The sequence below is a fragment of the Protopterus annectens genome, chromosome 7.part0, assembly GCF_019279795.1.
Source record: "Protopterus annectens isolate FY-2018-M chromosome 7.part0, PAN1.0, whole genome shotgun sequence".
Taxonomy (NCBI): Eukaryota; Metazoa; Chordata; order Ceratodontiformes; family Protopteridae; genus Protopterus; species Protopterus annectens.
The window spans coordinates 1,340,404,983-1,340,422,835 of NC_056739.1; the positions used below are offsets into that span (position 1 = coordinate 1,340,404,983).

The window sequence follows — 17,853 nt, forward strand, 5'->3', positions numbered from 1 at the left end:
CCCCCCCTTCTTTACACAATTTTGGATGAAGTGAAAACAAGCGTAGCATTAACAATGTGTTTATACAGTATGTGGCCCCACATTAAAAAAATTACAAGCAAACACTAAACACTGCAACATTCACAGCCACTAACTACCCTCCCAACATTAGCCATTTTAAACAATGTATTAGCCCCATCAACCTCCTAATAGCAAAATTCAAACAACCAAATATAACTGCAGAACTAGCTGTAAAATCAGGGATAGTTAAACAGTACTATAAACCTAGATAGCAGAACAGTGTTTGTATTCGCATACATTAAGATATCAGTACATTCTGCGGAATTCTCACCCCCCACACACACACACACACACACACAACCGATGCACAATAATCCTGGATAAAATGAAAACCAAAAACATAGGCATAGCAGTAACCGTGTGCTTAAACAGTACGTGACCCCCATTAAAAAAAACTCCAGGCAAACATTGAACACTGCAACATTCTCACAGGCCCTAGCCACACTCTCAAACTTTCAACACATTAACTACGGACAACGTAAAAATTGCAGTCATTGCATCGAGTAGAACATTGCGGTTATACACAATAGTAGCGTAACAGGGTTTGCATTAGTATACACTCAAAACATCTATGTCTTCAGCAACATTCTCATAACTGTTAACTACCCTCCCAACATTAGGCATTTTAAGCAATGTACAGGCCCCATCAACCTCCTAACGTCTCAGCATAATTCAAACAGCCAAAAAACTGCAGAACAAGGTTATCATGGATAGTGTAAAACAGTACTATGAACCTAGATAGCAGAACAGTGTTTGACAAACTTGTAAAAAACTCAAAACCTACTGCAAATTCACCTGACAATCTACCAGCAGAATTTCAAAAAATAGCAGCTGAAACCAGTTCTTATCCTGAATACTTTAAAGATCCATTACTGAGCAATGCGTCCCAACCATCTGGAAAATATCATACATTATACCCTTGCACAACTGTGGAAACTTGACAGAACTTACAAATTATAGGCCAAGAACAATTCTTTCCCCACTAACTGAACTCCTAGAGGAATGCATTCATTCTCAACCAATAATTTACTTGCTAAATCCTAACACAGCTTCAGGCCTCATGCTGCAACTGCCCTCCTCAGTTATACCAACACCATCAATTTACAAATGAAGGTAAACTAGGATCATCTGTCTATCTCAGTTTGTTAATGGCCTTTGTCAGAGTCTCTCAACAAACTACTAACTACTCTCGCCAACCTTAATCGCATCCCCCTAGCCCTCCACTGTCTCCAGAGCTACCCAACAGGTCATAAACAGCCATAAAATGTCTCCAGGATCTACTTCCACTCACATTAGGAGTCTCACAAGGCTCCATCCTTGGTCCACTTCAGTTTAGTGCATTTATTATTAATCTCAAAACTGCCACATCCCTAGCACTCACAATCCAATATGCTGACACCGATACACTTGTGTCACATCTACCATGCAACAGGTCATGTCCCAACCCAAGTTGAAATAAGCTAAAGATTTCCATACGCCTAAGACTATTGACTTAGATAGCATCTCACAAGTCTGCCCACCTATCCCTGCTCTAGCCAACTACAATATACTTCTCTGCCCCATTATTTATATCCCCTCCTTTTCATCACCCCTATTCCATTCCCTCTACGTTTTACATATACAGCATAGATGCTGCCAAAATAAACAAGCCAACTCTACCTCTTGCCCCAAATAACAAACTTGCACACACTCCTAACCAATGGGCAATCAAAATTAAAAATGTATTTTACATTTCATATTCAATTCATACAAACAGATAAACCAAACTTATTTTACATATTTCTAGCACTTGTGTACTAAGATAAGCATTTCTCCCTGGGCCTCCACTGAAAATGGGTTCTATCCCAGTCAGACTACCCAGTAAACAAATGTAAAGTAAAACTGGTATAACCACAGCCCCTCACCCACAAATCCCCTTAGCACAACATGTTGCTACACAAAAGTAAAATAAAATTGGTACAACCACAGCCCCTCACCCTCCCATCCTCTTAGCACAAGAACTCTACATAAAAGTAAATTAAAACTGGTAAAATCAGTCCCCATATCCCCAATCCTCATAGCACAAGAACACCACACAAGTGAAATAAACTGGTAAAACCACAACCCCTCTCCCCCCATCCTCTTACCACCAGAGTACTACACAAACATAAAATAAAACTGGTACAACCACAACCTCACAGCCCCCCCACCCTCTTAGCAGAAAAACTCTACACAAAACCAAAATAAAACTGATACAAGTACAACCCTCCCATCCTCTTAGCACAAAAACTCTACACAAAACCAAAACAAAACTAGTACAACCATAGCACCAAAATAAAACTGGTACAACTACAGCCCTCACCCCACCCCAAACCTTAGCACAAAAACTCTACACAAAACCAAAATAAAACTAGTACAACTACAGCCCTCATCCCCAAAACCTCTTAGCACAAGAAATATGCACAAAAAACAATCACCCCCCCAAAAAAAAATAAAGTTTAAACTAAACCCAAAAACCTACCTTTTATGCTTTCTACAGAAGGCTGCTTCCAGTACTCTGCTTCCTCTTTACGACTGAAGGCTCACCTGCTCTCCTTGCCTTCCTCAGAGTCAGACCTCTCAGTCCTTTTGAAATTGCCCTTAAAAGGACAGTTTTTCAGACCTTTTGAGAAATTGCCCTTAGAAGGATAGTTAAAAAAAATAATCCAACGAGCACAACCGCTCCAAAGGCTTGAATCCACTGCTGATCCATTCTCCGATGTAGTCCGTCCTCATACTGGTCCAAACTCGGCTCGATCGCCACACTCTGCTGCTGCTAAGGAACACTCCTTTGTTTAAAAACAAGAGAAGTGATCCTTATTAGCTGCAGGTGCCTTTTTAAAGGCAATTTGTGCAGGAAGTGATTTGAAAGGACCAATCGGGTCCTTGCTTCATCACTTCCTAATTTTAAAAAAAAAAAAAACAAGAACTTAGTTTGCAGGCTGCTGCAGCCAATCAGATCACTTGTTTTGGTGGAGTGCAGCTTGCCAGCGAATCAGAAAACAAACAAAAAAAAAAAAACGGAAACACAATCCTGATTTTCAGGGTCACGGCAGGGAACTATGTGGACGTCCATGAGGAGCCAAGCTGCAGATCAGTAATGGTTGGAGCATCCTGCGGCTGCTGGATGGAGGCCCTCATTCTCGGGTGTGGCCGTGGGTTTTGCTGGTGCCTAACGCCGGCTATGACTGCACACTGAGCACAACACTTCCCCTGCCTCCTTGCTGCAGCACACTTCTACATGTTGTAGTTACATAAGCACTTACTGTACACTAAGCAAAGCACTCATTACTTCCCCTGCCTCCATGCAGTAGCTCACTTCTACATGTTGTAGTTACATAAGCATGAACTATACACTGAGCACAACACTCATTACTTCCCCTGCCTCCATGCTATAGCTCACTTCTACATGCTGTAGTTACAGGGAAGTAAATATTGTGGGAAGAAATAGCCAGGGAATTGTTATGGCGAGGCTTGTGTAGGCCCTAGGGCCAATAGCCTAGTACCAACCTATGAACCTATAAGTATATACTGTACACTGAGTACAACACTCATTGCTTCTTCTGCCACCATGCATTTGGTTATTAAAGCTGTGGGCTTGGCAGCGTGTGCTTCTCTTTGCCCACAGGAAATTTGCAAACAGCCATATTTCTCTACAGCTGAATGTCACTTCAGCCATGTGTCTCCAGTCAACTGTACCACAGGGAAATGTCTCTCTCCCTAGGCACCTGAACCCGAACAGATGGATCGTGAAATGGTAGTAGCATACAGAGCTTTCCAGTTAGCTAAATAGGTGATGTCTTTCTATTTGGTGACAAAAATTTTAAGAATGCAAGTCTGAACACTTAATCTCCCTGTACAGAGTAATATTTGGTATATTTTCAGGCTAATATGGAGCCTCAAGGGATGTCATAATAAATTAAGAAGCAATGTTCTTGATAGCAAAGTGATATATACAGACAGATAGATTATGTAATAGTATAGAAAACATGTTTATAGCACTTACCTTCTTTACAAAAGTTTATAAAAGGTAAATTTAAAAGTTTGGCCATTATTTTAAAAATTGTTCCAAATATTGGGTTATTTTAGTACAGTTAGAATTTCTTCCCTGATCAGCATTATGAAAAAGCAAAATACTGAGGTGGGTAAACATTAGATGAAGTCCTGATAAGAGTTAATATTGTTTGTAAAGGGAGATAGGTATAGTTTGTGAGCATGTGTCATCTCTTTGAAATTAAATTCATTGAAATGTCAGTCACAGGCATATCTCAAGTGTGTCAATTTAAGAGGAGTGTTCCTCATTTTTCATAGGCTCATACGGGATTACTAGGCTAACAGCTTAAGAGCCCTTACAAGCTTGGCCAATATAACTGTATTTTACCCAATATATGGCTCTGAGGGGCAAGAAGATGGCATGAATTTGGGCCTGTGCATTGAGTATCTTACAGATTGCCCCTGTCCGTAAGGGAAATAGGTACTATCCCCAGGTGTGAATTTACGAGTCCCCATTCATTGATCTAAACTGCAGTTAAAGAGGGTCAGGAAAAGGCTCTGCTTAATGTGAATAGGAAACCTGTTCTAAAGATGGGGATACCTCTGAGATACATATCTCCAGCATGTTTTGTTTGAGTCCCTGACTAAGTTTAGATCCCTAGATCGGGTGACCCTCATCACCCAATTTTAGTCTTAAAGGTCCATGCTTCTCGCAGCTCCACATTAAAAGGGTTTCCCACACATTCAGTGCTATGAATTTTTTAAGCTGCTATCCATAATGAGTAATAATGAATCATAATAATTCATCAGAATAACTTTTTGTAAGTATAAAGTAACACTTTTTAACCACCTGTGAGCTTCCTAGTTGAAGTTTTTTTTTTTCTCAAAATTCTCTTTATTGAAATATTTGTTAAAATACATAACTTCAAGAACAAGAAAAGAAAAAAAATCACAGCTTATATATTTGTAAGTTTGGAAAGAACAGGCTAACTCACACTGGTTAAAACATATCTAAACTATTTACAATATGTACAAATGGTAACCAAAAACTATCTATGAAACATGTATTATATTCATATGAGAATTTCAAAGCAAGCAGAATAAACACCAAAAATATTAATATACACAATCATATCACACAAATATAACATTACTAACAATCAATATTAATGAAATGTAGTACCTTATCTACTGCTTTATTATTGAAAGCCATTTTTTTTGGACTCAATGCTAGGGTTTTATGTGCAGCAATGTATGAATGAGCTAGAGATCTAAAGCCTATCCAACTTAATTTAGTCCGGTCAAGCCAATTTTTAGAAATGTAAAACTTTATTAATGAACAAATATAAATAATCACATGTAGGTCAAGCATGGATAAATGTAACGCAGGAATATGTAGAATTGCTAATTCCCACGATAGAGTAGATTTGTGATATCCCATTCTCTACAACCTCACTCTCAAAGAGGTCCAAAGTTTGTGTGTATGTTGACAAAACCAAAAAATATGTAACGGGTCTGCATACGGAGATGCACAACAAGGGCATGAAGAAGATTTGCTAGCATTAAATTTGTTCAACTTAGAGGGTGTATGATATGCATTATTGTTAATCATCAATTGAGTATAAAACAATTTATTAAAAGGGGAATACTCAAGAGTGATCTTAAAGGCAGAAATTTTCTGATCCAGTGTTATATTTGGGTTATGACTGTCCCAATATTTAGAAAAAAGACAAAGGGAGTCTTGTAATATTTTATTTAACAAGTTGTATGTTTTTGATAACATTTTTTCAGAAAGTGAAAGGGTCTGAATTATCATATGTAGATTTTTAAGATCCTGATCCCCTGGTTCTATGTGTTGTACTTTGTCTATAGCTAATTCACTCAATTGACGTAAAGTAGTGGTATAAGTGTAATTCACTTTAAGTATTTTCCGTATGTCAGATAAAGGTTTATTCTTATGTTTCAAGAGATCCCAAACCTTAAGATTTTTGATTTGGGGAAATTTTGTAAGATCGAATAGCACATTATCTAATTTAAAGCAAGGATTTAAGTGAAATGGCTGGAGAAAGTAAGAGATAGTGACTAAGCCAACAAGTTTTAGTAATTGTTGAAAGGCTCTAGCCTTTTGTTTTAAGAAATTTGAGATTTTGAGAGTATTTATAACATCAATAGGTAAAAAGGGGAGGACTTCGGGATTAATATTTTTTGTTATAATATATTGATACCATAAATTCACCCACTTTGGATAATGTTTATGTCTTGAAGGATTCATTCTTGAGATAGATAAAAGTTTGTTGGCTGAGATAATTAAATAATACAAATAAAAGTTAGATAAGCCCAACCCACCTCTATTTTCAGACAACTTCATGTAAGAAATCCTAACAGCTCTAGGATACCAAAGAAATTTGGCTAATTCAATATTAACCTTATCAAAAAAGACTTTTGGAATAATTTGGTCTGAAGAATTAAATTGATAGATAAATTTGGGGAGAATATTCATTTTGATTATAGCAGCTTTTGACAGCAATGAAAGATTCAAGACTTCCCATCTACGTAAATCCAATAAAATTGATGCCCAAACTTTAGATAAGTTGTTTTGAAATGAGGATAAATAATTATGATCCATACTGATACCTAAATATTTAATCCCATATGTAATTTTAAAAGATGGTTCCTGAAATAAGTATATTTTATGGGCTCAGGAAAAATATGTGTTTTGTTAGAGTTAATGTGATAATCAGAAGCCAATGAGAAATTTTCCAGAGATTTGGTCAATTTTCAAGATCAGTTAAATAACTAAATCATTAGCAAATTCTGACAGCAAAAGGTTAGTATTCAACAATCTATGGATCCTATGGAATGATTTTTGAGCTAGATAAAGTAATAAGGGCTCTACATATAAATTGAAGAGAAAAGGGGAGAGCGGTCATCCTTGCCTAGTGCCATTTGTAATTTTAATAGGATTAGAAGTATGTCCATTTATATGCAATTTGGTATACAAGTCTTTATATAAGGTTTTAATAAAGTTTATAAAAGTAATAGGAAAATTGAAACACACCATTGTTTGAAATAAGAAATCCCAATTCACTCTGTCAAAAGCCTTCGATGCATCCAGTATCAAAGCATAGATAGGATTGTTATTCGATTTAGTAAGATGAATTATGGATTCTAATGTCAAGGTATTATCCCATGCATGTCTATGAGACATAAAGCCTGATTGGTCAGAAGAAATTATAAATGGTAAAACTTTTTTCAATCTATTGGCAAGAATAGAGGCCAAAAGTTTGATATCTGTATTAATTAATGAAATGGGCCTGTAGTTATGTGGATCCATTTTTTCTTTATTGTTTTTCGGAATTAAAATAGTCTTAGAGGTGTTCCAATGTAAATCAAATATGTAATTAGTTTTTATGTAATTAAATACTTTAAAGAGGAAGGGGGCTAGAGACATTTTAAAAGTTTTAAAAATTCAGATAACCATCAGGACCAGGTGATTTACTATTTTTAAATCTGTCAATAGATTCACAAATCTCTTGAGTAGTTAAAGGAGCAGAGAGAAGATTCTGCTGTTCTTAATTCAGCTTGGGGAATGTGATAGAACCTAAAAACTCATCAATATATTCTTTATTCCTAGGATTGGGGGTTTTAGAGTATAATTGTAAAGATCTTCATAATGTCTTTATCAGAGTTATAAATCTGATTCTTGTATAGTATGGGTGATAACCGAGGTCTGGAAAAATTATTTTTAATTATACGTGCTAGGACTTTGGAGGGTATCTGGGCCCACTCAGAATAGGTAGCTAGAAGTCTTTGTTCTAATATGGAAAGGTTGTGTTGATGCACAGAGAGCAATTCCTTCTGAGAATCAAGTAATTGTTTATAAGTCTCAGAATTAGGGTTCAATCAATATTTATTTTCAAGAGACAAGATTTTATTTTTAAGAAAGAGATCTTTAGCTCTATAATATTTTTTAAGATAAGAATCTTTACTAATTAGCAAACCTCTTAATCTTGCCTTACATTGAATGTCATATGGTATATTAGTAGATTCCAAATTAACTTCCATTTCCTGAATTATTTGTAAACATAGCTCTTTGATTTCACTGTTAGAAAGGAGATTATTATTTAATGTCCATGTTTTACCCCTTGATGTTATTGAAGGGTTTAAATCCAAATTTAGTTTTAATAAAATTCTTGAATGATCTGAAAAAAACCTTGGCTCAGTAATCAGGTCTGATATCAGGTGGGCCAAAGAAGCTGATAACAGAAAAAAATCTAACCTCGACCATGTGTTGTAACATTTTGAGTAATAAGTAAATATATCTTTTGTTGTAGAATAATGAGTGAATTGTAAAGGGTCTATAAGATTAAAATCTAACATAAGTTCTTCCAGGACTAATGATGCTTGATAATTATAGGAAGGAGAGTTACTAGTACGATCTAAAGCTGGGTTAATAATAGCATTCCAGTCTCCACCTATTAAAATATAATGATCTTTATATGATGAAATAATGTTAAATATCTGGAGTATAAATATGTGTTGGTTATTACAAGGGCCATAAAGATTTAAAATTAAAAGTGGTTTGTGTAAATAGTGTACATTGGTGGTAAAATAACACCATCTACCATTTATGTCATAATTCTCCTCAATGATGACCCCTGTTTTATTATAATGGCCACCCCTTTGAATTGGATGAACATCCCAATGCTATTATTCTTTAATCCACTTTTATTACTCTCCTTGAACCAATCATTTCTGGGCATATAAGTTTCTTGCAAAAAACAAATAACAGCTTGCGATTTGAAAATTAAATGGTATAGCAGAGATCTCTTGGCTTTATTATTTATACCCCTTACATTCCATGAATCAATATTTAACCAGCTCATTCTCTGCATATCATATTATTGCCAAGGAATGTACATCTCGAAATGTTAATATGCTATGTGTGATATAAGTCATGGTACTACTAGAAATAATAATTTGAACAAGGGTTAAATTAAAAGTCACAAATATTACTGTCAGAACGTAATTCCTCAAAACTACCCCGGTGCCTAACCACCCCAACCTACCTACTGAAGGAAAATAAATATGATCAAATGTGAAAAATAAAAAAAGATTACCATTATATCATAAAAGCATAAAATAGAACTAAATGGAGTCCTAATAAGGACTATAAACAACAATAACAATCTATACATATGTACAATATTATCAGTTACAAGATGCCTGACTAGATTGAACCCCATCCCAAACATTTTCCCAGACTCCTATAATTCTAATTAAAATAATGACAGATATAAGTAAACTTTTTTTTTAAAAAAATAAAAAACAATTATCATAATATTTCTATTCCATGGCAATATAAAGTATTAACAACTGTTTATCCTAGCTGTATTAAGTAATACACTCCAAATACCCACCTCCGCTACAAGCCTTTCGAAAAAGAAACCCATCATATTATCTAAGCCAATATATATGTGGCTTTAAAAGGATGCATAACTAACCTCTTATACAAATATGTACATCGATAAAATATAATAAAAACAATAAAAACAATAACTTGCTTGAAGAACAGTATTCAAAGTTCAAATTTCCCCACGAGTGTAAGATGAATCCGATATATCTCCTGTATATCAACAGCTGTGGTAGCTTACTTCCGAACACCGGAAATAAAGGGGACCAACAAGGCTGATGAACCAAAACAACTCAGCCATAGTTCAAACAACCAGTCATTCAAAGCCGATCCCCAAAAAAAAAATCAACTATACTTCAAGAAGACCAAATGGGAATCAAGTTATCAAAGGTCAGTCATATTTTATAGATTTATTCCCATAAACACAAACCACTAAGCTGACCAGAGCATAAAGCTCTTTTACCAGCAGGCTGTCAGCGTGCAGTTTCTATAACATGTCCCATGACACTAATTGCCAGAGGCAGAAGCTCCTATCAAATGCGGGCATCCGAGAAGCACAAAAGCTTTACCTGTCGTTAAGGTAAGTAAGTATATTCAATCTTCCTACATTAGAATAGATGCAACTGCGAACAGTCTCAATGCCAAGACAGCATACAGCTTACATGGCTAAAGTAGGAGATACATTAAACAATTTGGTGAAGACATCTTTTGCTTCTGAGATGTTTGTCATAGAATATCTCACATCTTTAAACATGAAGGTTAAAGTATTCGGGTACCGCATCTGAAATCTAGTTCCACGCTTAATCAAATCGGCACAAAAGGGTGATAATTTTTGTCTGCAAAGTTTAATCTGAGGTGGTAAATCATGAGAAAATGTCAACTTATGTTTGTTCCATAAAAACTGCTTTTTATTTTTTGCTGTAATCAAGATCTTTTGAGTATCTTGATAGTTTAATAGTTTTGTGTAAATAACTCTTGGTAGATCCGATACTTGGCAGGCTCGTATAGCTCTATGAGCTCTTTCCACAATTAGAGATTCAGAGTTTGGCTCTTGATTTAATAAATCCATAAAGATTTGTTTTGTAACTATCAGAAGAGTATGGCTAGCGTATGTTTCAGGAAGCCCTCTTATAATTGCATTATTACGCCTGCTCCTAGATTCCAAATCCAATAACTTGTCCTGTATCTCCAATATAAGAGCATCCTTGGCTTTTACAGCCATGTCTATAGTGCCAACTTTCATTTCTAATGTTTGGTTCTTATTTTCAAGTTTCTCTATTCTGTTCGTAATGAGTTTAAGACTTGTACCAAATTCATTTAGTTTATCTGAAAAACCATTTATGGCAGACTGTAAGGGTTGGAACACTAGTTTCAAATCATCGAGATGGAAGCCAGAATCATTTTTTCCTTCGTGTTTGATTTAGTGTTTTCAGCAACATGTTTAGATGTTTTTAAACGTTTAGAGCCTGAGTCTTTTTCAGGTGAGAGTATAGTCGAGATTTTTGCTTTTGTTGACTGGGTTTCCATAGTCTCTGAAGTACCAGCCATGCCCAGGAAACAACGTTGGCAATTGGATAAGTGGCACAGTTACACTCCTTGTATGTGCGCGTGGCAGAAGACATCCAAAACGATAAAAAAAACTTTGAAGTATTTTGACGGAAAAAATTAATATTTTTTCAAATTTGAAGCAATAAAAATAGAGTGAATGATCCTTAAACTTTCTGTATAGAAATATTCCAAAAAACTCGATTTTAACAGTGTTTAAAAAGCCGGTTATTCGTTGAGAGATGAGGAGAACTGGGAATGTGAGGCACACTAGTCAGCGACCATCTCGAGACTCCCTAGTTGAAGTTGTTAGTTTGTTGTTTGGGATATTTTTGCAGTAACCCTAATGATAATGGACATCAGCTGGGTATAACAGCCCTGTGTTTCTTATGCTTAGTCAAACACTCTGCTTGTGCTGTGCTGACGAGGTCATAACAAGGCTGAAATATGCATATCCACAGCTAGTGGGGTTTGGCTTTATTGGCCTGAAATTGTCCATTAAAATGACAAAACAAGTCATGAGCATTCAGAATCGCCAATTAGCTGAAACACGTGATGTTCATAAGGGTCATTTGCATATATCCCATGTGCCTCTGATACAAGAGGTTTGAGAGGTCACTCAGTGGAAGTTCTAGCTTAGCTGGAGTTTTCATTTTGTTTTTACTGATTATTTTTTAGTGACCTTCTCACTTATTATTTTAGTTGAAGTTGTTAGTAAGCAGCTAGTAAATGTTCCACATTTTGCCCATTTGTTAAGCTTCACGAGAGACAGAGGAGGTTGAGTGCTATGACCACAGAATTCTTCCTAGGAAGATTTCCACTAAATGATGAATAACCACAAGTAGCATATGCTGTAGAAAGAAAAGTAGCAAATAATTTTACATGGGGAGCTGCACCTCTTACTTATTATAATTATCTCTGGTTGCTGTATGTTGGGAGACAAAAGGACAAATGCTAAATTTGAGAGTGGTAGAAAAACTTGATGAAAGAAAAGATGTTTCACACAGTGAACTTACACATAAATGAGCAACTCACAATATTCATTGCTGGTAATATTTTCTAAAGAAGTCGCTATTAAGTCAGCTGTAAATTTAGTAATTTTTTTCATGCTTGTGATAGAGCTTAATCAAGCATGGGGATTATATGATATAATAAGAAGGAAAGAGACTAAGTTTGTGGTTTCTTCTCTCTTTTTCATCAGTATTCTATGTTTAAAGCCATTTGACACCGCTGTTGCTGCCTCAGAGCTAAAAATGTTATGTGCAAACATCACCACTAACAGTTTTGTGAAGTAAACATGACAGCAAGTAGTGACAAATCCTATAAGTCACTCCCTGAAACCTGTAAAGGAAGTCTGAAATCATATTTAAATACATTACTGAATCAAGCTTTTTGTGTTTGGTTTGCATAATATCTAGTCTGCTATATAGCTCAGGTCTGTTAGTGGGCGTGTGTTAAGTACAATACTGTGGTTCTTCTGTGCTGGAACATGTAATGAATTTACTACAACTAACTGCACCCTTGTGTTTGTCTTTCTATGTTCATTGTTTGTAGTGGCTCTGAATATACATACATTTCACCACCTGTTTCCTATTTCTGCTCATTTGAAGAGAGCAGTCTTTAAGGAACATTAATTTATTTATAACTTAACATGTGGAAAGGCAAAACATGTTTGTCCAGCTTAGCCAAAGTTTAAGATAAGTTACTGAAAATAGGGTGTTATTGAACTGTTTGAGACAAGGCTGTATGACTTGGACAAAGCAGCATGTGTTGTTTCTAAAGAAAACATTGCTTCACTTATGTTTTATATTTTTGTGTGCTCAGGTGGATTTGCAGCTGCAGTTACCACACCTTTGGATGTAGCAAAAACAAGAATTATGTTAGCAAAGGTAAGGGCAGAATAACATTAAAGAATGACAAGTGCAAAATATCTTGGTGCTAAAAGTATGCATCAGTAGTTTGTAACAGATAAATTATTATTTTTTGACAGTGTGTTTGTTTACCATTTTAAAAGTTCTGAATATGTAGGCATACCTCTCTGACAAAGTCATGGATGTGGCTTTGATTCTGTAATATGACCGTTATTTTAACCCATTCATGATATTTTTTGTTGCTGTTGGGTTGCAATTCCACAAAATTATTCACATAAAATTCTAAACTGGCTATCAGTGAAGCCTGGGGTTATTCAGAATAAAAGCAACATGTAACCATGCAGCATTAAATAATGCAGTGAATTTAATATGATAAGGTTCAGTGTTGAGTGCCAACTTAGAATAGTCATGCTGAGGACCGTCCTGCATAATGAGCATTCATAGCCATGCTAATACCTGCAACTATGCTGCTGGGATGATGATGATGTGCAGTCATGTGACCCACAGAAAAGTATCAAGCAGGTGACATACCCACTGCAATGTGCACACTAAAAAGTATAAAGCAGGTGACACCCACTGCCATGTGCCTTTATATAAGTATCCCATAGCTGAAAAATTGCTGCTCTGGGCAGACCTTGTAAGGGCACCACAGCAAAGTGTCAAGTCATTTTAAATTAGGAAATAGGACAGACAGAAATGGGAAATAAACAGAGGAGTGCACAGAAGGACAACAGGAACGGAAGATTGACATGGGGGAGAAGGCTAGACTTTTTCTGTTGGTTAACGCGCCCATTTTTTTTTTATGGAGGAAGTTTATAGAAGGAAAGGGGGAATAAGAGTAAGGGGAAGGAAGCATGGACAGACAAACAAGCATATAATTCAGACAGACAGATGGGGAGGTAATGACACATGAAGGGGATGAAAATAGAGGGATGTGGACAGAGAAATGGCAAACAACTGCTGATGAAGAGAATGGGATTACAAACAGAGGATGGGGAACATAATGATGGGGATAAGGAGGAGGAAGGACGGCCTGTCAAAATGCCCCAGAGGGAAACCCCAGATGCTGGTTACTTTTGTCACTGACATTACACCTGAGCACCACCTGTGGTGGCTTAATGAATGGGGCCAGCTCGCTATGCAACTCTATCAGCCAAACAAAGAGGTATTCCAGGCATCAAACTACTAGTCCATCTCAGTCATCAACAGCTGCCGCCCTTCTCACCGCCATACCACTGTCATATTAAGAGCCTTCACCCTCCTCCTGAGAGATAGCTACAGATACCATCATCGAGCCTAGCATATCACATTCCCCAGGGTGATCTTTTTCACCCTACGGATAGGCAGGCCTGAGGACTGCTCAGGATCTAGTGGTAGACACATTGACTGATGCAGAGAGTATTGGTCACTGCCTACTTCACAAAGTACTTTGTAGAGATTTTTTAAGATTTGCCAACTCGTTCCATTACACTATGCCTACACTACAGTTAATCATGCAGAAAAAGAAAATAAATGGAGAGAGAACAGAACTGCAAAGCAAAAAAAAAAAAAAGAGAGAAGAAGAAGAAAAAATAAATAAACAAAAGGGGAAGAAGACAGGACTAAAACAGATGGGTAATGTGTGTTACAGTTTATTAAAATAATACATCTCTACCAAGTAGTAAAATGCACCTTTCTACCTGGAGAACCATAGCATATCCCTGATAACAGAAAGCCACTGCAGTTACAAGTACTAGACCAAATGTACAGTGGCAAACTAAGAACAGAATAGTACAAAAAAGGTAGCTCCCTTTCCGTAAGCTTTTCATTGCTCTGTCAGAAAATGTCTGAGTGGTACCTCATTAAGTCATTATATTTGTGCCTGCTATGCTTGCTAGAGCAGATAATATATGTAGTATCATTCATCTCCCTGGCAAGCTGGTGCCAGGCATCAGCTGAGTAATGGAGGCTATCATACTCCCTCAGCTGGTATTCCCAGTGGTCTCCGTCCAACAAGTGAAGAAGGATTTCATACTCCCTGCTACAGCATGTGGGAGCCAAGCAAAAGTATATTCTTGTTGAGACCATGTCCACTTTCTAGATATAATCCTGGAGGAAAATAGTGGCTTGTTGTAGATGACCACACGTACTGGACACCATGTGATGCACATTGAAGTGCAGCAGAGGTATGCAATGAACATTAACAGTTGTGAACTGAAAATGGTTAGCATGATGCAGAATGACAGTAGGTGTAGGCAGGCTGCTCTATGGTCTTGCATGCATGCAGGCACAGGCCTCATAGTATTGACTAAAGCTGATAATGCATCGCATTATACAATTGTGATGCAGAGACATTCATACAAGATCACGTCATTAGCACAATTACTACATTACATTAGATGATAAGAACATTGGCCACCATATTATGGGCGACCATGTTATGGTGAGCAATTTACAGAATCAGAATATGGTGGATATCAGAGTGTACTGAGAGATACAGGGAAATTGGCAGCAAGCAGAACTGTTGGTAATGGACGTCATGACTGCAGTTACCACAAAAAGATGCACAGAGCAGTGGAGCGTGTGGTGTAGCACTGCACTGGGCATGACAAAGGACTAACAGGCTGGGTGGGCCAAGACATGCAGGACATAAAGGACAAAGAAGGACAGGTTGCATTCCAGCTTGGGAGATCAGCATCAGAGCAGAGCACAGGGAACAGAGCAGGACAAGGTGTAGTCTTGCTGGAGGGAGACTCAAACTGATGGGGAATGGGAACAAGGCAGGACTGTTTGACACACAGCTGGGGGAAGGCATGGGAGACAGGGAAGGGCAAGTTGCAGTCCATCCAGGGGGACTCAACCTGATGGGCCACTGGGGATATGGCAAGACAGGCTGTCATTCTGCTGGGGGTACCTAACCTGAAAGGACAAAGGGAGCACAGTCAAGCCCATTCACTACCTTGCTGTATGGGCATCACAACACAGTTCCATGTACACAAGAAGTGCATGACATGCTACGGGGGGATGAAGCTTCCACTATACCAGGCACAGACTGTACTGCCTGCACAGAGCCAGTGGAATGCAAGTTTGGCTAAAATGCCCACTTCTACCAGAATGGTAACAGAACAGTGGCACATAGGGCTGAGGCCATTGTAAGAGGCTAAGGGCAATATTGAGTTGGCTGTCAGTCTGCAGAGATAATCATGTGCATGCATGCACAAACACTCTTATCCAAATATGTAACTCACAGGTTTAAACAGTTTGCTATACAACCAAAGGAACAACAGTGGAGCCATCACTGTCATGGCATTAGCAGAATTTATGATGCCAAGCATCCAAAGGATGTACTCCGTAATTTTGTTTGCAAACTTTAAATGCAAGCCACTTGAATTGCTTGTTTCCACATGCTAGCTCCGAAGTAAAAACTAAAACTAATTAAAACAACCCTTGAACATAGTACACAACAGTGACCTGCTTGTTTAGATTGCCTAGTATCCCTTTCAGTGCTATTCTGTGCTGAATGTGTGTGTGTGTGTTACCCAAAAGAATCCAATACTTACAGGTCACACTTTGAGTATTGTGTATGTGATTAGCTAGAATAGGGAAACTAACTTATTTGCAGGAAAGTTGTCATTACTCTTATCTCGAAGAACTGACAGTGTCTCTCATAGACCATGTTCAGAGGTTTTTGTTGTTGTTGTTATTGAATCCGTACAATGAAGAAGTAATCCAGCACAAAGAGAAGGTAAAAATCAATAAAGGCTTTATTGTGGCAACTCCATGTAGAATAGCAAGCAAACTGGTTTCGGCTGAAGATTCAAGCCTTCCTCAGTGCAACAAAATATTCCATTAGAACCCATCCTAGTGTCTGCTTTTATATCAATATATTTAGAGATACACCTGAAATGGATAAATTATTGTTAAACAGAACCACCAAGTCAAAATCTAACTTAATTCATTAAGGCCAGGTCTAAATAAAGCCCCTAGCCTGATAATCCAAGAGGATTCCTTATTATATAATATTTCATGCCAACCTGCTTTGGAAGTTCTGTGCATTTGAATTTTGTCACAATCATTGGGACATTCTACTTGCACATGAACACTTGAATGGGGTACTTCAAGACAGATGTTTATTTTCTTACATGGCGCAGAACCATTAACTCATATTTCACTCATTACAAACGTTACAATCCACCTGTACCTATGCAGAAAACATTATTTGGTGATACACTAGTAGGTTGTGTCCCTTGTGGTCACTGTAGCGCATGTACACACATTTTCAAAACCAAAGAATTTACTAGCTGTAATACTTCTAAAGTGTATCATATTGGAGTTTTTGGTAATTGCAGCAGTGACTGGATAATCTATTTAGCTACCTGTACTTGTTCATCTTTTTATGTTGGACAGACGTCAAGACCCTTCAGACACCGCATAAGTGAACATTTAACTGAGATCAGAAATAAAAGGATTTCCAACGCCCTTTATAAACATACCACCACACACACAACTGCTAAATTTAATTTCACTGTAATAGACAAAATTCAATTTTATTTAGACCTGGCCTTAATGAATTAAGTTAGATTTTGACTTGGTGGTTCTGTTTAACAATAATTTATTCATTTCAGGTGTATCTCTTTAAATATATTGATATAAAAGCAGACACTAGGATGTGCTCTAATGAAATATTTTGTTGCACTGAGGAAGGCTTGAATCTTCAGCTGAAACCTGTTTGCTTGCTATTCTACATGGAGTTGCCACAATAAAGCATTTATTTATTTTTACCTTCTCTTTGTGCTGGATTACTTCTTCATAGTACGGATTCACTTGGTACAATTCGTGCACTCAGTCTACCTTGCGTGGTTTTTGGTTTGTCCCTGTTGTTGTTACTGACCATTGTGTCACCTCACAGTAAGACGCTGTCCGGTTCGATTCTCAGCTAGAGCGTCTTCTGCGTGGAGATATGCATGAATGGGC

The 17,853-nt window shown here is 37.2% G+C and overlaps 1 protein-coding gene across 2 annotated transcripts in view; it reads left to right on the top strand.

Moving 5' to 3' along the window:
- Positions 1–17,853, top strand: part of SLC25A26 (solute carrier family 25 member 26) — a 2,337,350-nt gene that overhangs the window by 1,871,891 nt on the left and 447,606 nt on the right. For both annotated transcript variants that reach the window (XM_044077958.1, XM_044077959.1), the window contains exon 8: positions 12,854–12,918. In XM_044077958.1, coding sequence (XP_043933893.1) covers positions 12,854–12,918 — 65 coding nt within the window. Of the gene's footprint in view, positions 1–12,853; positions 12,919–17,853 lie in introns of those variants that run through there.